A 25402-nucleotide genomic window follows, 5' to 3' on the forward strand; every position below is an offset into this window, starting at 1 on the left:
CTGCATGGTAAGTAGGTGAGTGCTAAACGCAGCACGACCATTCAGTAAATACCCATTGATTGGCCGAAAAAGACTGCTGCATGGTAAATTATGGAAAAATCTCCAGGCCCTAAATATCCCATTTGCCATTTGAAATATTATTGGTCAACAAGATTACTAGACTTACAAAAATATCCACACTGGACACCACTGAAACTCAGAATACTGTTACCAAACACTGTTTCCCATAAAACTCCAATGTGGGATAAGAGGAGAAACATCAAATTCTTCTTAACATCCACTGCTTTATTTTACTCTACTCTTCATAAAGCCTAGAGCAAGGCGATCAGCATGGAACTTTATGTCTGTTTTATAAATTCAGAAATTACTCTGATTAAACCTAAAGGTAATTTTATTCAGTGAATTCACATCAAATTTTCCATGGATATGGACAAGAGAAAAGTAAGAAAATAACTACTCAACTGATCCTGAGTAAATAAAAGTGTGCAACAGAGGACAGAGGGAAGAACAAGGGAAATTAATCAAGCCAGAATATGATAAAGGGTACTGGAGGCACTGGGCCAGAATTCAGGAGACTTGGGCTTTTTCACTCACTACGCATTGTCCTGGATCTCATTCAACCTCTCTTTTTCTTCCTCTGTAAAACAAGGTTGTTACAGGCAAGAATATACAATGGAGAAAAGACAGCTTCTTCAATAAGTGGTGCTGGGAAAACTGGACAGCTACAAATAAAAGAATGAAATTAGAATACTCCGTAACACCTTGCACAAAAACTCGAAATAGATTGAAGACCTAGATGTAAGACTGGATACTATAAAACTCTTAGAGGAAAACATAGGCAGAACACACTTTGACATAAATCCCTGCAATATCTTTTTGTATCTTCCTCCTAGAGTAATGAAGATAAAGACAAAAATAAACAAATGGTACCTAATCAAACTTAAAAGTTTTTGCACAGCAAAGGAAACCATACACAAAACAAAAGACAACACATAGAATGGGAGAAAATAATTTGCAAACAATGCAACTGACAAGGGATTAGTCTCCAAAATATACAAACAGCTCATGCAGCTCAATATCAAAACAACAAACAACCCCAATCCAAAAATGGGCAGAAGACCTAAATAGACATTTCTTCAACAAAGACATACAGATGGCCCAAAAAACACATGAAAAGATGCTCAACATCACTAATTATTAGAGAAATGCAAATCAAAACTACAGTGAGGGATCACCTCATACCGGTCAGAATGGCCATGATCAAAAAATCTATAAACAATAAATGCTGGAGAGGGTGTGGAGAAAAGGGAACCCTCTTGCACTATTGGTGGGAATGTAAATTGATACAGCCACTATGGAGAACAGTATGGAGGTTCCTTAAAAAACTAAAAATAGAACTACCATATGACCCAGCAATCCCACTACTGGGCATATACCCAGAGAAAACCATAATTCAAACAGACACATGAACCCCAGTGTTCACTGCAGCACTATTTACAATAGCCAGGTCCTGGAAGCAACCTAAATGTCCATCAACAGACGAATGGATAAAGAAGATGTGGTATATATATACGATGGAATATTACTCAGCCATAAAAAAGGAACGAAATTGGGTCGTTTGTAGAGACATGGTTGGACCTAGAGACTGTCATACAGAGTGAAGTAAGTCAGAAAGAGAAAAACAAATATTAATGCATATATGTGGAATCTAGAAAAGTGGTACAAACTGGTTTGCAAGGCAGAAATAGAGACACAGATGTAGAGAGCAAACATATGGGCACCAAGGGGGGAAAGGGCAGGTGGGGACAATTGGGAGATTGGGATTGACATATATACACTAATATGTATAAAATAGATAACTAATGAGAACCTGCTGTATAGCACAGGGAACTCCACTTCGCTGTATATTAGAAACTAACACAACACTGTAAAACAACTATGCCCCAATTAAAAAAAAAAAAGATTAGGTACATATATACAATGGAATATTACTAAGCCATGAAAAAGAACGAAATAATACCACATGGATGGACCTAGAGATTATCATACTAAGTGAAGTAAGTCAGACAGAGAAAGACAAATATCATGATATCACATGTGGAATCTAAAACAGTGATACAAATGAACTTATTTATGAAACAGAAACAGACTCACAGTCTTTGAAAACAAACTTATGGTTACCAAAGGGGAAAGGTTGCGGGGAGGGATAAATTAGGAGCTTGGGAGTAACATATACACACTACTATATATAAAATAGATAGTCAACAAGGACTCACAGGGAACTGTACTCAATATTCTGTAATAACCTATATGGGAAAAGAATCTGAAAAAGAATGGATATATGTGTATGTATAACTGAATCACTTTGCTGGACACCTGAAACTAACACAACATTGTAAATCAATTATACTCCAATATAAAACAAAAATTAAATTAAAAAAACAAAACAAACAAAAAAGATGGAAGAGCTAATTCCAAGCCAAGCACAAAAATAAGCAGAGAGGTCACTGCCCGTGCATTTATTAGCTAATTTAAATAACTTGTGATGGAGAAGATGCATGAATTTGTGTTGTATTAAATTAGAGGATTAAGCAGGAAGCATGGTTACTGATTTGGGTTTTGTTAATTGTGGTAATGCTGTGAGTTTGGGGTTTTAGAGACAAGGTAACTCTCTTAATGCTCAGTTCCACTTCTTTGTATCCAATAAAAATAAGGGATCTTTGTGCAGAACTGAGCACCCAAAATAGGGATGGGGCTTAGTTGGGGCTTAGCTCTAAGCTAAGATTGCTGAGCAACTGAATTGATCGCACCCTACACTGAACTCTGAACTATCCTCTTTCAGTCCTGGATGCTTCTCTTCAGCTTAAACTGCCCTGTTTGGAAAAGTTGATTCCCAGGGCTCAGCAGATGATCAGCAAAGACTCTCTGTGAGAACCTATAAAATAGACACATGAAGACTGGACTCTGTTAGTGCTATCACTCAACCAACATAGATCAAATGAAGAAACCATTTGATGATTTAAAACTGGTACAAACTAATGCAAGCATCTCAACTGAATAATTTTCTTTTTTTAAAAAAATAAATAAATTTATTTATTTATTTAATTTTGGCTGCATTGGGTCTTTGCTGTGTGCAGGCTTTCTCTAGTTGCGGTGAGCAGGGGCTACTCTTTGCTGCGGTGTGCGGGCTTCTCATTGTGGTGGCTTCTCTTGTTGTGGAGCATGGGCTCTAGGCACGTGGGCTTCAGTAGTTGTGGCACACGGGCTCAGTAGTTGTGGCTCGTGGGCTGTAGAGTGCAGGCTCAGTAGTTGTGGTGCACAAGCTTAGTTGCTCCGTGGCATGTGGGCTTTTCCCGGACCAGGGCTCGAACCCGTGTCCCCTGCATTGGCAGGCAGATTCTTAACCACTGTGCCACCAGGGAAGTCCTTTAATAATTTTCTTGCACTTACTATTAATATATGTCAGGCACTGTAAGTACATAGGCAATATCCTTGAGTTCAATTCTTGGAACAATCATGTAAAATAAGATTTGTTTTCAGGTGTTGTAGAATCAGATATTCCTCTCCTCTGACTTTTTTCCTTTTTTCATAGCATTTAATGAAGGACATGGAGACACATGTCCTTCAGTTTTGGAAAATTTTTCTTATATTAATTCTTTGATAATTTCCTCACTTCTATTCCATCTCCATCCTCCCTTTTTTTATTATTATTTTTTTAATTTTTGAACTTTAGTTTATTTTTTTTTTATACAGCAGGTTCTTATTAGTCATCAATTTTATACACATCAGTGTATGCATGTCAATCCCATCCATCCTCCCTTTCTGAAATCTTATTATTTTGATGTTGTGCCTGCTGGCTTGATCCTCTAATTTCCTTATCTTTTATCTCATTTTGTCTTTGTCCTCATTTTCTTGAGAGATTTCTTCACATTATTTTCACAATCTTATGTTTGAATTTTCACTTTTGCTACTCTAAAAATTTCTAAATTCTCCTTATATTCTCCTTATATGCTTTTTATATACCTTTAATAAGAAGCTAGCTCATGGATATAGTCTCTTATTTCTCTAAAGAGACTAATTATATATACTTTATGAGGAGTTCTTTCATTTCTTTCATGGTCTCTATTCCTTGGAGTTCCTTTTGTTCTGTTCATTTTGTTATTTCGTTCTTGGTGTGATAGGTTTTCTCAAATGTCCAGAAATCCTACGCTATCTATGTATATTTAAGATGAGGCACCAATGATCTGACTGGATGTTCCATGGGTGGCAGGTGTTGAGACATGGCTTTATATAAGGTGAGCAGGAAGAGGTCTCTTATGTAGTTTTTTCCTCTTGAGGCTAAGCTGGCCCCCTGCCTTTGTGGAGCTCAGTCGGGGAGGGGGATATCACACTATTTACTGTGTGTATTTTCATCACTTAATCACTGGTGAGACAATTAATCCTTTTGCCCTGATCAACTATGCCTGATTACAAGGTATCAGAGAGAAGACCTCCAGGCTATGGTTGGGATGTAGGAAAATTTCTAAAGATCCAACTGCTTCTCTTACAAACTTTCAACCAACTCCCATTTTCCCTTACCCTCACCTCTGCCTTCAGATGTACCTGGAAATCTCTGCTATAGACAGTTTTTAGCTTTCTCTGACATGCTACTAAGTCAATTGTAAGTTTGGGTATCTACTTTTTTTTAGAAAATAAAAACTTAATTTTTTCAGATTTATAAGATAGTTCCCATTACATATAACATTATGGTCAAGGACTCTACAGCCACAAATGCCCGCAGTCACATAAATATATCCAATCAATGCCTTTTCCTGCTAAATGAGGCATCTGAAGTCCAGAGGGTCACGTTTTGAGTAGAAGTCGTCCTTAATGGGATGGCTCCCATCAGTGCATTAGGAACTAGCCAAGTAACCTTGCTTGCTAGAGCTGTCTGACTCAGAGGAGAGGAACGGACAGATGGCCTGCTGATCAGAGGTGGGACAGAACTAGACTTTCTCTCGTGGTTTAAGATATTTCAAAATCTCAGAATTCAGATTTGGTTTCTACAGCGTATTTGGGGAGTTCCAACTTTTGGATGAAAAAGGAAAACAATTTAGTGGTAAGAAATAGAAGACTGCTTAAGAGGGGTCCTAACTGCCCCCTTCCTGCAGGAGTGAGGAGAGGAAGCCCCCAAGCTCACCGGCCCTTGGCTTAGACCATCGTTCTCCCAAGAAGAGGGAGAGCATGGCTCCGCCCCTCGACTCCTCTCCCCCATGGTTCAGTGGCACTGACACCCATTCAAGGTAGTGAACATCTAGAAGTTCCATATGCTGCAGCTGGAGTTTGCCAATCAGATTCTGCTTGGAGGTTTAATGTGAACAAGTTTGTGTAAACTGCAAACAAGCCGTGGCACAAGTCTCCTGGGGCACTAGCTTTGCTCCCCCAACTTGCAGAGCAGAAGACAGGAATACCCCAAACCAAATAAAAGCCCAAATAGGCATCTAAATCTGGAGCAGACATTCATTCTCCTGGACACCACCAGCTGCCCCAGGTGATGCTAAGGCACAGTCAGTTTTACATTAGAAAGCAAAGCCACCTCTTAAACCCAGGACATAGCTGGCTATCTACTTCTATCTTCCAAAAGTGTATTGACCCCATCCCTTTGTGTTGTCTCCTGTCCTCTTCTCTGTCTTTGTGGGTTTGTGCCACTTTGAGCTGTTTTTTTTTCTTCTTCTGGCTGTTTAATGGAGTTTGGGGAACAGAAGCAAATGTATATATCCGATCCATCCATATGTCTTACTTGAACTCTGGTAACTTCTCCTTTTCGCTTAATAATAGGTAATGAGGTCAAGGACAATCCTAAAGGCTGGCTTGGTAGGTGGAGCCACCTCCATTGCCCCCTATTCTTTGATATGCACAACTGATGAATTAGTAGTACATGGTTCTTCCAAGGAAACTTTAACTCATCTCCACCTCCAAGAGACTGCTACTTCTACCTCCCTCTAAGGAAATTCTGTACTTCTGCTGTTGGAAATTTTTACATCTCAGAAATACAGGTCTACCTCATTCTTAAAAGGGCAGTACTATAATAAATTAATAAATTAACCAGTTCCTCCATCAATGGACATTTAGATTATTTTCAGGAATTGCTATTATAACAAGATGGCAATGAGCATTCTTTATAGTTATCTAGGATTACATCTGGTGGTATATCTGTGGGTTAAATTATTAAAGGTAGAATTACTGGGTCAGATAGTCTGTGGATTTTAAGTTTCTCACTGATTTTAATACTTTCTATTCTAACTTCATACAGATGATTATAACCAAAGAAATGCGCTGGAAATCTGGGTAAAGAAAAACCACACAAAATTTCACAATTTACAACCTCAGTGTTACCTAACACTGACATTACCTGAATGTCAAAATGAGGAGCAGCCTGCATTCTTACAGGAAAATGGGAATGTTTTTGACAATTTCCTCTTCTCAGTGTGTACCCTGAGAGCTTCTGTTTCACACATCATTACTATTGTCATATTTACTGGGATATCATCATCATTCTTGCCAGAAAGAAAACTGCATTATCCAAATTTCCTTTACAACGAATGATAAGGTACTAGAGCCTCGGGGAGTTGACAGTGACACTTAAAAATGTTTATCTGTAGTTTTTAATCTATAGGATTTTGTGCCCCTGAATGGGCCAAAATTTATAGCATTTTCATGACAGTTCAAAGTATATCAAATTTTCTTTTCTGATGGTCACATTTGATTTGATTAGTGATGCTTATAATTGTTACACAGGGCTTCAGGGTATTTATGAAAAGCCTAATCCTGAAACACATCTTTATCTGTTGAGGACAATTTTTTCAGGTTGTGAAATCAAAGATGGATGAGGAAAGTTGGCTTTAGAAATAACTGAACCTCCAATAAATAGGAAATAAAGTATATTTCCAAGGGAGATATTGTAAGATGCTTAAATATAAATTAAATTTTCTTCACATGAAAAATAATACAACTGTATGACATTGTTTTCTGTTGTTCACATGACCCATGGGGGTAGGGTGAAAACTGGTCCTGGACCTGGCAGGCAGCTTAGTAGAATGTATAACCAGAAGCTTGCCCAGATGCCAGAATCTCATTTGGCAATTCATCATGAGTCAGAATTAGATGCCAATGAATATAGGGCATTCATAGAAAATACTATGGGTTCTGTCTAAGGGAATGGTTGATGTCATTCTTCATTGTCTACTAGGCATTTTTTAAGCTATAAAATAGTAAAATATGTATTTTTTATTTGTTGTAGGCTAACTGATTAATGTACAATATTCCTTTAGCAATAATGAGTCATCTTGTTCTTCCTGGACTTGAGTGGGAAGAGACCAATACAACCTTGAGTTGTATGCACCAGCAGGAGCCTTTTTTAAGAGTACATGCCACGGGACTTTCCTGGTGGTGCAGTGGTTAAGAATCCGCTTGCCAATGCAGGGGACAGGGGTTCGAGCCCTGGTCCGGGAAGATCTCACATGCTGCGGAGCAATTAAGCCCGTGCACCACAACTACTGAGCCTGCGCTCTAGAGCCCGTGAGCCACAACTGCTGAGCCCATGTGCCACAACTACTGAAGCCCACGTGCCTAGAGCCTGTGCTCCACAACAAGAGAAGCCACCACAATGAGAAGCCCGCACACCACAATGAAGAATAGCCCCCGCTAGCCGCAACTAGAGAAAGCCCGCGCGCAGCAACAAAGACCCAACGCAGCCAAAAAAAAAAAAAAAAAAGTACAGGCCAGCATTCAAATTGATCATGGCTATGCAGGTATAACTACACAACTATAACAATGACAACTGTTAAGAACATAGCAACCTAAAAATATCTTGGGACATTATGTTTGGTAAAATACTTCATTAGCCTCTGTTATCATTATAACCATCAAAATATACTTAACACAAGAACAAGTTACTTTAAAAAATATTAATAGTTGAGGGGTTAGTGTATCAGATCCTCTTGGCTCACCCGTCTCCCAGCTGTTGGCCTTTGATGGGCCCCAGCTGAGGTGGCAACCAGCTGCATGGAAGCACAACTCCTTGGCCTGAACCTCATGCATGCTCTTGCTGTGTGCCTCTTACCCTGACAATGGATTTTCTTGTTGCCAATGAGACATGAGACACAGTGGGACCTGCCCACACATAAATAACCCAGGACAATGGGGTATGCTACCCATCTAAGGGGAGACTTTTTACACAATCCTGGGAGATAGGAGCCGGTAGATAATCTCCTCTCTTCCTGCCTCTGGACAAACTGCTCCAAGAGACAGTAGTTCAAACAGCTTTTAAAAGATCTTTTGAGAGCAGGCAATCAGTTGCTCTTGACACCAAGCAGTGGTCAGTTAGGAAAAATGGTCAGCCTGGTAATGCACCACCTCATACTTGATTCTCCTTCCCTGCCTCCTTCCTCTTTTCTATCACTCCTGCTTCCCTGACATTGTATTTCCTTATAAAGTATTAGATTTTGCCTCAGCTTTATTTTCTAGAGAACCTAGGATACAATAAGTCAGAGTGATGGAAGAATCTGTCTATGGAAGATTTTTTTTATTTTCAGTGTCACTGATAGTTTTATTTCTACAATAAACTTTGTAAGAATCATAAATCTTTCTCTCATTTACAATTTAACTATTTCATTTGTCCTTCCATCAAACATGCTGGCCATCTAGAAAATTGATAATCTGCAGGCTGACAAGAGACGTGGAATTCACTAAATCATGCTAAGCCTCAAGCTTCAGGGCACATGCAACTCCTATTTGCTCTGCAAAAGGCCAGAGGATCCAAGATGTTAGGACCCCAAATCACTTTTCCTTAGGCTTTGTGCCTCTGGGCTAGTTTTAGGCATTTGATCTTTTCTCTTTTGAAAGTATTTGATCTTTTTCTCTTCTGAACTCAGGACAGTTAACACTGACCACCACGTCAGCCATGGGTCAAGTTTTAGCAGACTTAGAGGTATTAGAGAGCAGAAAAGTAAAATACAGAACTGAAATATATAGAAACACACTTTAAATCAATGGATACATTAAACATTTACAGGGATTATATATGACTTTTAAAATCAAAAGAAAACAAATGCTATTTTAAAAAAATAAACGAAAGAGATTATAACTGACTCTTACCAGGTCCCAGTTCCCAGTGGCCCAGTGACAGCAAGGGTGCCCACTGCAGGGTGCAATGGATGTGGGCCTTTTCGTCCAGTCACACAGGCCTCCTGGACAAATCACTCCTCTCTTCTGAACTCCGCCTCCACATGACCTGGAACACTGGTCCACAACAGGGACAAAGTCAGGTAAAAATCACATGGTGTCATTTTCAGAGATAAAGGGTAGGGACGTGTCTTTTTTCACTGTATCTTCAGTGCCTGACACTGCACCTGGCAGATGTGAATATTCAGTAGATGCTGAATAAATGTTTACTTTATTTAGAAAAAATACTTGACAGTTCATCTCTAGTTCCACACCCTGTATGTCAACCCATTGCCCCCTAATTATTTAGTAAGAGGGTTCTTTCTTCCTTTTTCAGTTTGGAAATAAAAAAATGAATGTTTCAAGTAAGTCTGGAACAAGCATTTTTTTTTTTTACTATGACATATTATTAAGTTACAAAGATATACATGTATATAGTATAAAATATAACCTATCTTTAGGGCAGAAATTCCCATGATTACTGAATATTTCAGGTGGGGATTAAAAAATCAGTTTGGTAATCACTGGTTCAGCATTACTTGAGACAAGGCCTAGCTTATTGCAGTACATCACAAAGTTGGTAGCAACAATTAGGCCCAGCTGTATTAACTCCAAATCTAGGTAGCTTCGTCTAACCACCGAAACATGTTCCTAGTGTCTGTCTGAATTCACAATCATCTGTATTTAGATGTTTTTCATCAAAGTATGCTAGAATAAAGAATTTAGATTGCCAAAACAGCTATTATTAATTTTTAAATAAAGAACTCAAGAAAAGACAGAAAAACTCAAGAGAATTATATTTTCTTTAAATGCTTTTACTATTATTTTTGCTGTGTACACTGTTATTAAGAATATGAGTATCTCTATTGGAATCTGGAACATTTGCACCAGGTTCCTTACAATGACCACTCTGTCATTTCAAATGACAAAGGTGAAACAAGCCCCAGGACTCAGCCCTTCCACCAGCAGGTGAGCTCCAGACCCAGATCCCACAGGGCCCACTGCCACCTGCACTGGAACCTTGCCCCACCCACCAGTGGGCCAACAATAGCTCCAAGATCCCCAGGCCATGCAGCTAGCCATGTTATGAGCTGGCCCTTCCCATCAGCATGCCAGCAGCCACCAGATGAGGCAGGGCCTAGGAATCAACCAGATCAGGAAAAACCCCACCTACCAGAGCTCCTACAGTAGTCGGTCCCATCACAGTAGAAGGGTCCATGCAGCCCACATAGGGGGCACCCCTAGGGCACACAGCTCTAGTGACCAGAGGTGAGTGTGCTGCTGCCCCACTGGACATATCGTACATAAGGCCACTTCTGTAAGACCGGGAAATGTAACCAACCTACCTAACAGATAGAAATACACACAGAGAATTAGGCAAAATTAGGAGTCAGAGGGATATGTTCCAAATGAAGGAACAAAACAAAATCTCAGAAAAAGAACTAAATGAAGTGGAGGTAAGCAATCTACCTTGTAAAGAGTTCAAGGTAAAGATCATAAAAATGCTCAGCAAACTCAGGAGAAGAATAAATGAATAAGGTGAGAATTTCAACAAAGAGTTAGAAAATATAAAGAAGGACCAGACAGAGATAAAGAATACAATAACTGAGATGTAAAGTACATTAGAAAGAATCAACAGTAGATTAGATGATACAGAGGAACATATCAGTGACCTGGAAGAGTAGTGGAAATCACCTAAGCTGAACAGAAAAAAGAAAGAATTTTTAAAAATGAGGATAGTTTAAGAAACCTCTGAGAAATGCAAATCAAAACTACAATGAGGTATCACCTCACACCAGTCAGAATAGCCATCATCAAAAAATCTACAAACAGTAAATGCTTGAGAGGATGTGCAGAAAAGGGAACCCTCTTGCACTGTTGGTGGGAATGTAAATTGATACAGCCACTATGGAGAACAGTATGGAGGTTCTTTAAAAAACTAAAAATAGAACTACCATACGACCCAGCAATTCCACTACTGGGCATATACCCTGAGAAAACCATAATTCAAAAAGAGTCATGTACCACAATGTTCCTTGCAGCTCTCTTTACAATAGCCAGGATAAGGAAGCAACCTAAGTGTCCATCGACAGATGAATGGATAAAGAAGATGTGGCACATATATACAATGGAATATTACTCAGCCATAAAAAGAAACGAAATTGAGTTATTTGTAGTGAGGTGGATGGACCTAGAGTCTGTCATACAGAGTGAAGTAAGTCAGAAAGAGAAAAACAAATACCGTATGCTAACACATATATATGGAATCTAAAAAAAAAAAAAAAATGGTTCCAAAGAACCTGGGGCAGGACAGGAATAAAGATGCAGATGCAGAGAATGGACTTGAGGACATGGGGAGGGAGAAGGGTAAGATGGGATGATGTGAGAGAGTGGCATGGACTTATAAATACTACCAAATGTAAAATAGATAGCTAGTGGGAAGCAGCTGCATAGCACAGGGAGATCAGCTCGGTGCTTTGTGACCACCAAGAGGGGTGGGATAGGGAGGGTGGGAGGGAGATGCAAGAGGGAGGAGATATGGGGATATATGTATATGTATAGTTGATTCACTTTGTTATACAGCAGAAACTAACACACCATTGTAAAGCAATTATACTCCAATAAAGATCTTAAATGAAAAAAAAAGAAAATTACAGACCAATATCACTGATCAACATAGATGCAAAAATTCCCAACAAAATATTAGAAAAAAATATCTAATGATACATTAAAAGGATCATACACCATGATCCAGTGGGATTTATCCCAGGGATAAAAGGATTGTTTTTGATTCAGAATCAATCAATGTGATACACCACATTAACAAACTGAATAAAAATAATCATGATCACATCAATAGATGCAGAAAAAGCTTTTCACAAAATTCAACACCGATTTATAATAAAAACTCTCAACAAAGTGGGTACAGGGAACATACCTCAACGTAATAAAGGCCGTATATGACAAACCTATAGCGAACATCATACTCAACAGTAAAAAGCTGTAACCGGGCTTCCCTGGTGGTGCAGTGGTTGAGAATCCGCCTGCCAATGCAGGGGACACGGGTTTGAGCCCTGGTCTGGGAAGATCCCACATGCTGTGGAGCAACTGGGCCCGTGAGCCACAACTACTGAGCCTGCGCGTCTGGAGCCTGTGCTCCGCAACAAGAGAGGCCGCGATAGTGAGAGGCCCGCACACCGCGATGAAGAGTGGCCCCCGCTTGCTGCAACTAGAGAAAGCCCTCGCACAGAAATGAAGACCCAACACAGCCAAAAATAAATAAATAAATAAATAAATTTATAAAAAATAAAAAAACAAAGTAAAAAGTTTATTCTAAAAGAAAAGCTGTAACCATTTCCCCTAAGATCAGGAATAAGACAAGGATGCCCACTCTTGTCACTTTTATTCAACATAGTATTGGAAGTCCTAGCCACAACAATCAGACAAGAAAATAAGAGGAATCCATATTGGAAAGGAAGAAGTAAAACTGTCACTGTTTGCAGATGACATGATACTATACATAGAAAATCTTAAAGATGCCACCAAAAAACTACTAGAGCTCATCAATGAATTTGATAAAGTTGCAGGATATAAAATAAATATACAGAAATCTGTTGCATTTCTGTAACTAAAAATGAACTAGCAGGAAGAGAAATTAAGGAACAATCCAATTTACAACTGTATCAAAAAGAATAAAATAACAAGGAATAAATCTAACCAAGGAGGTAAAAGACTTGTACTTGGAAAACTATAAGACACTGATGAAAGCAACTGAAGATGACACAAACAACTGGAAAGATACACCGTGCTCATGGGTTGGAAGAATTAATACAGTTAAAATGACTATACTACCTAAGGAAATCTACAGATTCAGTGCAATCCCTATCAAAATACCAATGACATTTTTCACAGAACTAGAACAAATAATTCTTAAATTTGTATGGAAACACAAAAGACCTCGAATAGGCAAAACAATCCTGAGAAAGAAGAAAGGTGGAGGTGTCACATGCCCTGATTTCCAACTATACTACAAGGCTATGGTAATCAAAACAGTATGGTACTGGCACCAAAACAGACACATAGTTCTATGTAACAGGATAGAGAGCCCAGAAATAAACCCATACTTATATGGTCAACTAATCTATGACAAAGGTGGCAAGAATATACAATGGGGACTAGACAGCCTCTTCAGGAAAAGGTGTTGGAAAAACTGGACTACTTTTTCACACCATATACAAAAATAAACTCAAAATGGATTAAAGACTTAAATGTAAGACCTGAAACTATAAAACTTCTTGAAGAAAACATAGGCTGTACATACACTCTTTGACATTGGTTTTAGTAATATATATATATATATATATATATATATATTTTTTTTTTTTTTTGATCTGTCTCTTCAGGCAATGGAAAGAAAAGCAAAAATAAACAAATGGGACTACATCAAACTAAAAAGCTTTTGCACAGTGAAGTAAAATATCAACAAAATGAAAAGGCTGCCTACTGAATGGGAGAAGCTATTTGCAAACAATATATTTGATAAGGGGTTAATATATAAAATATACAAAGAACTCATACAAGTCAACATCAAAAAACATACAACCTGATTAAAAAATGGGCAGAGGACCCAAATAGAAATTTTTCCAAAGAAGACATACAGATGGCAAACAGCAATGTGAAAAGATGCTCAGCATCAATAATCATCAGGGAAATGCAAACCAAAACCACAATAAGTTATCACCTCACAGCTGTCAGAATGGCTAGCATCAAAAAAGACAACAAATAACAAATCTTGGCCAGGATGTGGAGAAAAGGGAACCCCTGTGCCCTGTTGGTGGGAATTGAAATTGGGGTAGTCATTATGGAAAACTGTATGGAGGTTCCTCCAAGAATTAAAAATAGAACTGCCATATGATCCAGCAATTTCACTCTTGGGTATTTACTGAAGAAAACAAACACCAATTCAAAGAGATATATGCACCTCAATGTTCACTGCAACATTATTTACAAAAGAAGATATGGAAGCAATGTAAGTGTCCATTGATAGATGAATGGATAAAGAAGACGTGGTGTGTACATGTACACACACACAAAACGGAATACTACTCAGCCATAAAAAATAAAATCTTGCCACCTAGGACAACATGGATGGATCTAGAAGTGAAATAAGTCAGACAAAGAAAGACAAATACCACATGATCTCACTTACATGTGGAATGTAAAAACAAAACAAACAGACAAAACAAAATGAAAACAGACACATAGATACAGAGAACAAATTCTGGTGTTTGCCAGAAGGTAGATGTGTGGGGTATGGGGGAAAATAGGTGAAGGGGATTAAGAGGTACAAACCTCCTGATGTATAATAAATACGTCATGGGGATGTAATATACAACATAAGGAATATAATCAATAATATTGAAATAACTTATTATGGGGACAGATGGTTACTAGAGTTGTAATGATCATTTCATAATGTATGCAAATGTCAAAGCATCATATAGTACACCTGAAATTTACATATTATTGTATGTCATCTATATTTAAGTTAAAAAAAGAGTCATCAAGACCTGAATTTAGGGTGGATTATTAAGAACAAATAAAATAAACAACCACCACTACAACAACAACAAAATTAAACCTTTCACACTGCCAAGATACATACGCTGCTAGTATCTTTGCTATGCTTGTTATGGGCTAAATTGTGTTCCCCCCAAATTTGTATTTTGAATTCCTAATCCCCCAGTACCTCAGAATGTGATGTATTTGGAGGAAGAGTCTTTAAACAGGTAATGAAGGTAAAATTATGTCATTAGGGAGGGCCCTAACCCATTATGACTGGTGTACTTATAGGAAGAGGAGATTAGGACACAGACACACACGGAGGGAAAACGACAGAAGACAAAGGAGAAGACAGCCATCTACAAACCAAGAAGAGAGGCCTCTGAAGAAACCAATCCTGCCAACACCTTGATCTCAGACTTTTAGCCTCTAGAACTGTGAGAAAAAAATATTTTTGTTGTTTAAGCCAAAAGGCAATAACAGAAACAAAAACAGTGGTGAAACAAGACTTAAAGAAAGGAGACTGATAAAGAAAATTCTGGGGATAAGAGGAGGGGAAAAATATCAGAAGATGCTAAATAGTTCAGTATGTCAAACGGAAGGAATTCTGGTCTAGAAACCAAAATGTAAAATGTAGATGTTTTTATTCTGATTAGTTCTGACAGCCCTAATGGAGAGCATACTTCTACAATGCAATTTTGTTCATCTCCTATTAAAACAGGATTCAGCCTTCCTTCCCCACTACATAAAGCTTTAGAATTAAATTTGTCCATCTTTGGAATAGTGATGTTGATAGGTTTTCTAAGGGTCTGATGAACTGGCTGTAATGCTCACAAAATAAATTTGAGATGACAGGTTGGATTCCTGAAGGGATATAATTCTAAAACATGTCAAGTTTTTGCTCACTAGAATAATTTTCTAAGTTGTATTATCTCATTTTCCTGAGATTTCTAAGAGGAAAGTAGATAATTCACCAAGAATCTTTGAAGAATGCTTTTGAGTACTTGAAAAGTACTTTGAAAGATCTTAGTACTTTGAAAAATCTTAATTATGACATGGTAACAACAACAAAACAATTATGATTGTCAATATCATGCCTATCACGACAGGCACTACATGTGTGATGGTAACCATAGAAAACAGAGAAATTATATACAATTAACATTTTCTGCTCAATAAAAGAACTAATCTATTGTTTTCACGGTATTCCAACATGGATCTTTTCCCACTTATTCACTGTTTTTAACCCTATATGAGGAGGGAAGGAGAGGAATTCCACACTTGGGATCCTGTTGCATACCTACATTTGTGCATATAGATCCAGGGCCACCTGGCCAAGTAACCTCCAGGAAAGGGGGGATAAAGAAGGTATAAACTAGTGGTTCTTAAAGTGTGGTCCCCAAAGCAGCAACTTCAGCATCTCTGGGTACTTGTTAGAAATGTGAAACTTCAGGCCCTACCCCAGACCTCTGAACTGGACACTGTGGGCGTGGGGTCCAGACATCAGTGTGCTGACAAACCCTCCAGGTGATGCTGAAACATGCTAAAGTTTGCTAAAGCTTGAGAACCAGTGGAGACATTTCTACAGTTGAAATGCATCTTCCATTGCAAGTAGTCTGGGCTGGCTGACATTCACTGCAAGGCCCCAGAACATTCCCACGAAGGCATCCATTAGATAGTATGTACAGACAGAGCAGCATCATGATGGCTCAGGGAAAGCACCCAAAGGTGCTCAGTCCCTAAATAGTCCCTCAACATTCCCAGGGAAATGTTCAACCAACTTCAGCATTTTCTGTCTTTACTGCTCCTTCAGAGGGAAGTCTTCCAACTTTGTGGTTTGCTCAGAACAGAGCAATTTAGAAAGGAGGGTGTTGGGAGGCCTTCAGGAAACAGGCTCATGATTGGGCTCCCAGAAGCTACTGAGGAAGCATATAGAATACATCTTTTTCACAACCAGAGAGCATATATGATTGCTCATCTTGGATAACTTGCAAATGCAATTTCTCTGACAAGGCAATCTAAGCGCCTCTGCAAATTCCAGGATTCTGGAAGCTGTCACCAGGCCCAGCAAACATGGAGGCCTAAGTTCAGAGCATGGGAGTAGCAGGTACTTTATGTCCCCCAGAGCTGGACAGGGAAGGAAGCGGAAGAGGGGACAGTGGTGGTTTTTGCCCCAGAAAACACCAGGTATGGGCCCAGGGCCTCAGGAATCAACATGGCTGCTTGACCCAGCAGACAGTAAGAAACTTGAGGGGGCTCAGTCTTCCAGGGTTGAACACTAATTCTGTATCCTACACTTGTGGTTCTCTATCTTCTCTTCCTTGGCATGTGGTAAGTTTCCCCCCAAATACTTATTGACTCACTCTTTCTCCTCAGTTCGCTCTTTGCTTCATGTCCACTGGACTAAATTCTACAGTAGAAAGAGTACAGGCATCAGAGTCAGCCTTAAGCTTGAATTTAATACTCCACCGTTTATTTTCTAGTTGTGTGACCTCATGTACGCTTCTTAACCTCTGAGTCTCAATTTCTTCACCTATAAAACGGAATTAATAAGGCCTACCATCCAGGTTATTGTGATAATTAAAACAAGTATTATAGGTAAATTGTCCAGTGTATGGACACACTCAAAACATGCTGCATTCTTTCTTTCCCTCTTCTTTCCACCATGCATGGGTATAGTTGGGAGTATTTTTTTTTTTTTTTTTAGCTATTGAGGCCAATAGGCAAATGAAATCATTATATCTCACCAAGGAAGAGTAACTTGTTTTCATGTACTGAAGTAGGACAAAGACGCAGCAGAGCCTCAGCCCTCACAAAACAGGATGGACACACACACACACCCTTCTTTTTATTTGTGTAAACGAGGATCTGGGTATTTAACTGAGAGGTGGAACTCTGAAATTAAATACTGTGTGTGGAAAGGATCTGACCATTGCCCCCAGCCCCACTGCAGAAGCCTAAGAGGGGCATGTGATGCTCTGTCCTAAATGCCTCTCATCACAGTGGTACACGTACATCTCCCCAGAGGGACCCCAATTCCCCAGTATATCCATTGAGACTAGGTTGTAATAAACCATTGAGCAGTCACAGTTTAAAGCACACAACATAGCCTTCAAGTTGTTGGACCTGCCCAGCCTCCCCACCTGTCACTGAGCAGGACCCTATGGGGCTTTCCCAGAACAGCCTCGCCCCCTCACTCCATCATGTTCGCCACCTGCCTCTTGTCTATAGAAACACTTTAGCCTCCTAGGCCTTCCCTGATCTCCAAAGAGTAAATTTAATCATCGAGGTGAGAAAACTCAAAAAGGAGAACAGTCAAGCGAGACAAAATAATAACAGTTTAGCTATTAAACAAAGTCAAGGACCTTTAGTTCCTCCTCAAGGACTACAGATAATATTCTGAGCCACATCTTTTGAGCTGTTTTGCAGAGACTGAAACACCCACCAGGTGGAAGAAGTTAACTGTATGGTGCCCACAAGCACGTAGACCTCAGACGGTTGGAACCAGAAGGTTTGTGATGCTGATGATGTTGACTCTCCATTACCGCACCACCAACCAATTGGAAGAATGTCCACAAGCTGATCACAACCTCCCTCCCTCACCCTGTCTTTAAAGACCTTTCCCTGAAAGCCTTTGATGAGTTCAGGCCTTTTAAGCACTAGCTGCCCTGGACTCCTTGCTCGGCGCCCTGCAATAAACACTGCACTTTCCTTCACCACAATCTGGTGTCAGTAGATCGGCTTTACTGTGTATGGACAAGTGACCCAAGTGTGGTTCAGTAACACACCCTGTGGAAGGTGGCTGAATGGAGGCCTGGCACTGGCTTGATACACATGTGGTCTTCCCCAACATCTAGACTCACAAGGTAACACAGAGATTCATGGTTGCCAGGTTGTCCGGATGGGGTACTAGGCGCCGTACCTGGCTCCAAGGCTCCACCTGCCACTCCTCGCAGGGCTCCAGGTTACAGCTCATGCTCAGTGGAGGAGGAGGGCCAGCCAGGAACTGGCAGTGAAATGGCCTCAGGCTCCGGTGGTCCCGGCTGTCCACACACTGAATCTCCCGGATCTGGAAGCCCCCGCTGCAGTTTCTGGAGCACTGTATGGAGAGTGAGAGAAAAGGGGATAACTGAGTCCTTGGCATCAGACCGTCCACGCCCGGATTCCCAGGGATTTCACAAAGCATCACGAAGTTCCAGGCTTCCAGTCACGAAGAGGGGTTAGTAAACTGTCTCCCTCAGAAAGGGAGGCACTTGAGCAGCTCCACAAGAGGGGCCTCCCAATGTCAGAAAATGCAGGTGTGGAAGGGTGAGAACCGGGTGAAAAGTCCAGTTCTGTCACTCACTCATCGTGAGCCCTTGGGCGAGTTGCAGAAACGTTCTGAGCCTCAGCTGTCATATCTGTAAACTGGGATAGTAACCGTTACCTATGGGGCTGTCGCGAAGATTACAGCCGCGGGGGTGGGCTTGGGGTGAGGCTGGCGCAGCATCCTCAGTGGGCGGCCGTTCCCTAAGATGCCTGTGTTCATTCGAGGCAAACGGAACCGCTGTTGGGGGAGCTCTCTGCAAAGCTACAGCCAACTGTCCCTCAGAATCCTGCTGAAAACCCCTTTTCTCCCTGAGTCTGAACGCAGGATGGGTTACCTTGTTTCAAGGAAAGGGCCTCTATAAGGAAAATAAGCTGAATAACTGCTCAATGGTTTGATTCAGGGAGTGGGCCAACCCTATCCTTGCCTCTACTGCCAGGCTTCCCCCTACAGCACCATCGCCCACCATCCTTCCTTCTATAGCCTCCATCACCGAGGGTTTTCTCAGCGCGTGCCTGCAGCAAGCCCTTACAGAGGCCCCTCTCACGCCCCCTACCCTGTGCCTGTACCTTGCGCAGCGGCCCCTGCACCCTGCTCTCAGTAAAGGGCACTGTTCATCCGCAGGCTGCTGATTTCCTTAAGATCATGATAAACACGGCTGAGCCTGGGTCACCTAAAACCAGAGTCTATGTGGCCTATTCTGGAGGACTTCTTTGGTTCACTCTCTGACCTCCTGGATTCTGGAAGCTTCTCCATCCCCCACCTAGTTAGATTTTACTTAATCATAACTTGAGATTCCAAGACTTGGTCTACAGTCTGTGTAGAAAGCTAGTGCCATCAGTTTCCCTTCAGCTCATCTTGCCTGTGCATCCTAGTCTCTCAAGGCCAGTCCTGGCCTGTCCTGTCACTGCCCACACTCAGGTGGGGACCCAAAGTAGGTGGCATGGAGCCTGACCCTTGTGCTCCTCAGCCCCTCTCCCCCAGATTCTCCGTGGATTAACAATATGTCCTGTGGTCCTTGTGTCCCGAGTCTTCCTTCCTCCACCCTTCGCATTACTTGCTACTGCCCTTCCTTTAAATTAGCGTAAATGTCACCTTCTCTGTGAGGCCTTCCTTGAATACCTTCTCCAAAGGATACCTATGCCACTTGTTATTTATCTCAGATCCTTCTTTGTTTCCACCAAAAGAACTTGAAATGTGAAACAACTTTTATTTATTCTGTCCATCCTTTCTATTAAACTATCACTGCCCTGAAGTTGGAAGCCTAACTGCCCTGGTCACCATTATGTCTTGAGCATCTAGCATGGGGCCAGGAGCAGCACAGATGTTCCCCACGGCTTGCTGAATGAATATATGAATTCTGAGAAAAGAGCAACTGGGGGCTCCCAGTGGACTAAAGAGATCTGTGGTCACTGTGGTCGCTATAAAGAGCATCCTTCTTCACCCTCTCAATCCTTCCACTGATGATCTCATTACAGTCTTGGCTGAGAAAATGCACCACCACAAAGGTGTGCCCATTGCTGTAAGGTATATGTTCATCTGGCCCCCTCTCTACATGGTAAAATATAATGCTCTCTTTCTGGCTATGGTGGAATAGTCATAACTGTAGGGCTGTGGATGGTGAAAGAAAATTCCTCAAAACCTTTCAGTAGAGGTATATCCCAAAATACTGATCCCCATTCTTCTGTCACCGGGCAGATGGCACAAGTCACCTGACATCAAACCTTGGGCTGTAACATAGAAGATGTGGGCCCATATGACAAGGGGGCAGATGGATGCTCTAATGCTTCCATAAATCAAGTGTGTTTAGCTTCTCAGAAATAAGCAACACTTGCCAGACAGCCCCCGCAAAAGCAAATTCAAAACTTCATTTGCCTGCCATGCTGTAAGAACACAGAGAACAAAGTAACTTCCAATTTAAAACCAGCCACAGAACAGGAGCTTCTGGGTTGGTGAACACATGGAGGTGCTGGGAGAGTGGTGCGCCTGAAGAAGGCATGGGAACTCTGCTCCCATTCCCCGTGTCTTGCCCTATGCATCCCTTTCATCTGGCTGTTCCTGAGTTATATAATTTTATGACCAACTGCGGATCTACCGTGTAGCTGCCAGGGTCTTGGTGCTCTGGCCGGGTGTCAGGCCTGTGCCTCTGAGGTGGGAGAGCTGAGTTCAGGACATGGGTCCACCAGAGACCTCCCAGCTCCATGTAATATCAAACGGTGAAAGCTCTCCCAGAGATCTCCATCTCAACGCTAAGACCCAGCTCCACTCAACAACCAGCAAACTACAGTGCTGGACACCCTATGCCAAACAACTAGCAAGACAGGAACACAACCCCACCCATTAGCAGAGAGGCTGCCTAAGATCATAATAAGGTCACAGACACCCCAAAACACACCACCAGACATGGTCCTGCCCACCAGAAAGACAAGATCCAGGCTCATCCACCAGAACACAGGCACTAGTCCCCTCCACCAGGAAGCCTACAAAACCCACTGAACCAACCTTAGCCACTGGGGGCAGACACCAAAAACAATGGGAAGTATGAACCCACAGCCTGTGAAAAGGAGACCCCAAACACAGTAAGTTAAGCAAAATGAGAAGACAGAGAAACACAGAGCAGATAAAGGAGCAACGTAAAAACTCACCAGACCAAAGAAAAGAAGAGGAAATAGGCAGTATACCTGAAAAGAATTCAGAATAATGATAGTAAAGATGATCCAAAATCTTGGAAATACAATGGAGAAAATACAAGAAATGTTTAACAAGGACCTAGAAGAACTAAAGAGCAAACAAACAATGATGAACAACACAATAAATGAAATTAAAAATTCTCCAGAAGGAATCAAGAGCAGAATAACTGAGGCAGAAGAACGGATAAGTGACCTGGAAGATAAAATAGTGGAAATAACTACTACAGAGCAGAATAAAGAAAAAAGAATGAAAAGAATTGAGGACAATCTCAGAGACATCAGGGACAGCATTAAATGCATGAACATTCGAATTATAGGGGTCCCAGAAGAAGAAGAGAAAAAGGAACTGAGAAAATATTTGAAGAGATTATGGCTGAAAACTTCCCTAATGTGGGAAAGGAAATAGTCAATCAAGTCCAGGAAGCACAGAGAGTCAATACAGGATAAATCCAAGGAGAAACACGCCAATACACATATTAATCAAACTATCAAAAATTAAATACAAAGAAAAAATATTAAAAGCAGCAAGGGAAAAACAACAAATAACATACAAGGGAATTCCCATAAGCTAACAGCCGATCTTTCAGCAGAAACTCTGCAAACCAGAAGGGAGTGGCAGGACATATTTAAAGTGATGAAAGGGAAAAACCTACAACCAAGATTACTCTACCCAGCAAGGATCTCATTCAGATTTGACGGAAAAAATTAAAACCTTTACAGACAAGCAAAAGTTAAGAGAATTCAGCATCACCAAACCAGCTTTTCAACAAATGCTAAAGGAACTTCTCTAGGCAGGAAACACAAGAGAAGGAACAGAACTACAATAACAAACCCAAAACAATTAGGAAAATGGTAATAGGAACATACATAACGAAAATTACCTGAAGTGTAAATGGGTTAAATGCTCCAACCAACAGACATGGACTGGCTGAATGGATACAAAAACAAGACCCATACATATGCTGTCTACAAGAGACCCACTTCAGACTTAGGGACACATACAGACTGAAAGTGAGGGGACGGAAAAAGATATTCCATGCAAATGGAAATCAAAAGAAAGCTGGAGTAGCAATACTCATATCAGACCAAATAGACTTTAAAATAAAGACTATTACAAGGGACAAAGAAGGACACTGCATAATGATCAAAGGATCAATCCAAGAAGAAGATATAATAATTGTAAATATTTATGCATCCAACATAGGAGTACCTCAATATATAAGGTAAATGCTAAGAGCCATAAAAGGGGAAATCGAGAGTAATACAATCATAGTGGGGACTTTAACACCCCACTTTCACCAATGGACAGATCATCCAAAAGGAAAATACATAAGGAAACACAAGCTTTAAATGAGACATTAAACAAGATGGACTTAATTGATATTTATAGGACTTTCCATCCAAAAACAACCGAATACACTTTCTTCTCAAGTGCTCATGGAACATTCTCCAGGATAGATCATATCTTGGGTCACAAATAAAGCCTTGGTAAATTTAAGGAAATTGAAATCATATCAAGTATCTTTTCCGACTATAACGCTATGAGACTGGATATCAATTACAGGAAAAAATCTGTAAAAAACAAACGGAGGCTAAACAATACACTACTTAATAACCAAGAGATCACTGAAGAAACCAAAGAGGAAATCAAAAAATACCTAGAAACAAATAACAATGAAAACACGATAACCCAAAACCTATGGGATTCAACAAAAGCAGTTCTAAGAGGGAAGTTTATAGCAATAGAATCCTACCTCAAGAAACAAGAACATCTCAAATAAACAATCTAACCTTACACCTAAAGCAATTAGAGAAAGAACAAAAAAAACCCCAAAGTTAGCAGAAGGAAAGAAATCATAAAGATCAGATCAGCAATAAATGAAAAAGAAATGAAGGAAACAATAGCAAAGATCAACAAAACTAAAAGCTGGTTCTTTGAGAAGATAAACAAAATTGATAAACCATTAGCCAGACTCATCAAGAAAAAAAGGGAGAAGACTCAAATCAATAGAATTACAAATGAAAAAGGAGAAGTAACCACTGACACTGCAGAAATACAAAGGATCATGAGAGATTACTACAAGCAACTATGTGACAATAAAATGGACAACCTGGAAGAAATGGACAAATTCTTAGAAAAGCACAACCTTCCAAGACTGAGCCAGGAAGAAGAGAAAATACAAACAGACCAATCACAAGCACTGAAATTGAAACTGTGATTAAAAATCTTCCAACAAACAAAAGCCCAGGACCACATGGCTTCCCAGGTGAATTCTATCAAACATTTAGAGAAGAGCTAACACCTATCCTTCTCAAACTCTTCCAAAATATGGCAGAGGGAGGAACACTCCCAAACTCATTCTACGACGCCACCATCACCCTGATACCAAAACCAGACAAAGATGTCACAAAGAAAGAAAACTACAGGCCAATATCACTAATGAATACAGATGCAAAAATCCTCAACAAAATACTAGCAAACAGAATCCAACAGCACATTAAAAGGATCATACACCATGATCAAGTGGGGTTTATCCCAGGAATGCAAGGATTCTTCAATATATGCAAACCAATCAATGTGATAAACCATATTAACAAATTGGAGAAAAACCATATGATCATCTCATAGATGCAGAAAAAGCTTTTGACAAAATTCAAGAGCCGTTTATGATTAAAAAAAAACCCTCCAGAAAGTAGGCATCGAGGGAACTTACCTCAACATAATAAAGCCCAAATATTACAAAACCACAGCCAACATCATTCTCAATGGTGAAAAACTGAAACCATTTCCTCTAAAATCAGGAACAAGACAAGGATGTCCACTCTCACCACTATTATTCAACATAGTTTTGGAAGTTTTAGCCACAGCAATCAGAGAAGAAAAAGAAATAAATGGAATCCAAATCACAAAAGAAGAAGTAAAGCTGTCACTGTTTGCAGATGACATGATACTATACATAGAGAATCCTAAAGATGCTACCAGAAAACTACTAGAGCTAATCAATGAATTTGGTAAAGTAGCAGGATACAAAATTAATGCACAGAAATCTCTTGCATTCCTATACACTAATTATGAAATATCTGAAAGAGAAATTAAGGAAACACTCCCATTTACCATTGCAAAAAAAGAATAAAATACCTAGGAATATACCCACCTAAGGAGACAAAAGACCTGTATGCAGAAAACTATAAGACACTCATGAAAGAAATTAAAGATGATACAAACAGATGGAGAGATATACCATGTTCTTGGATTGGAAGAATCAACATTGTGAAATGACTCTACTACCCAAAGCAATCAACAGATTCAATGCATCCTTATCAAACGACCCATGGCATTTTTCACAGAACTAGAACGAAAAATTTCACAACTTGTATGGAAACCCAAAGACCCCGAATAGCCAAAGCAATCTTGAGAAAGAAAAACGGAGCTGTAGGAATCAGGCTCCCTGACTTCATACTATACTACAAAGCTACAGTAATCAAGACAGTATGGTACTGGCACAGAAACAGAAATATAGATCAATGGAACAGGATAGAAAGCCCAGAGATAAACCCACACACACATGGTTACCTTATTTTTGGTAAAGGAGGCAAGAATATAAAATGGAGAAAAGACAGTCTCTTCAATAAGTGGTGCCGG

The 25402-nt window shown here is 40.2% G+C and overlaps 1 protein-coding gene across 3 annotated transcripts in view; it reads right to left on the reverse strand.

Moving 5' to 3' along the window:
- The window catches only part of ADAMTS12 (ADAM metallopeptidase with thrombospondin type 1 motif 12), a 415782-nt gene that overhangs the window by 26299 nt on the left and 364081 nt on the right, over nt 1-25402 (reverse strand). For all 3 annotated transcript variants that reach the window (XM_036846885.1, XM_036846887.1, XM_036846886.1), the window contains 2 exons: nt 18686-18862; nt 9136-9279 (listed from right to left, as the gene is read on the reverse strand). In XM_036846885.1, the coding sequence (XP_036702780.1) occupies nt 9136-9279; nt 18686-18862 (321 nt within the window). The remainder of the gene's footprint in view (nt 1-9135; nt 9280-18685; nt 18863-25402) is intronic.

Source organism: Balaenoptera musculus, chromosome 3, assembly GCF_009873245.2.
Source record: "Balaenoptera musculus isolate JJ_BM4_2016_0621 chromosome 3, mBalMus1.pri.v3, whole genome shotgun sequence".
Classification (NCBI taxonomy): Eukaryota; Metazoa; Chordata; class Mammalia; order Artiodactyla; family Balaenopteridae; genus Balaenoptera; species Balaenoptera musculus.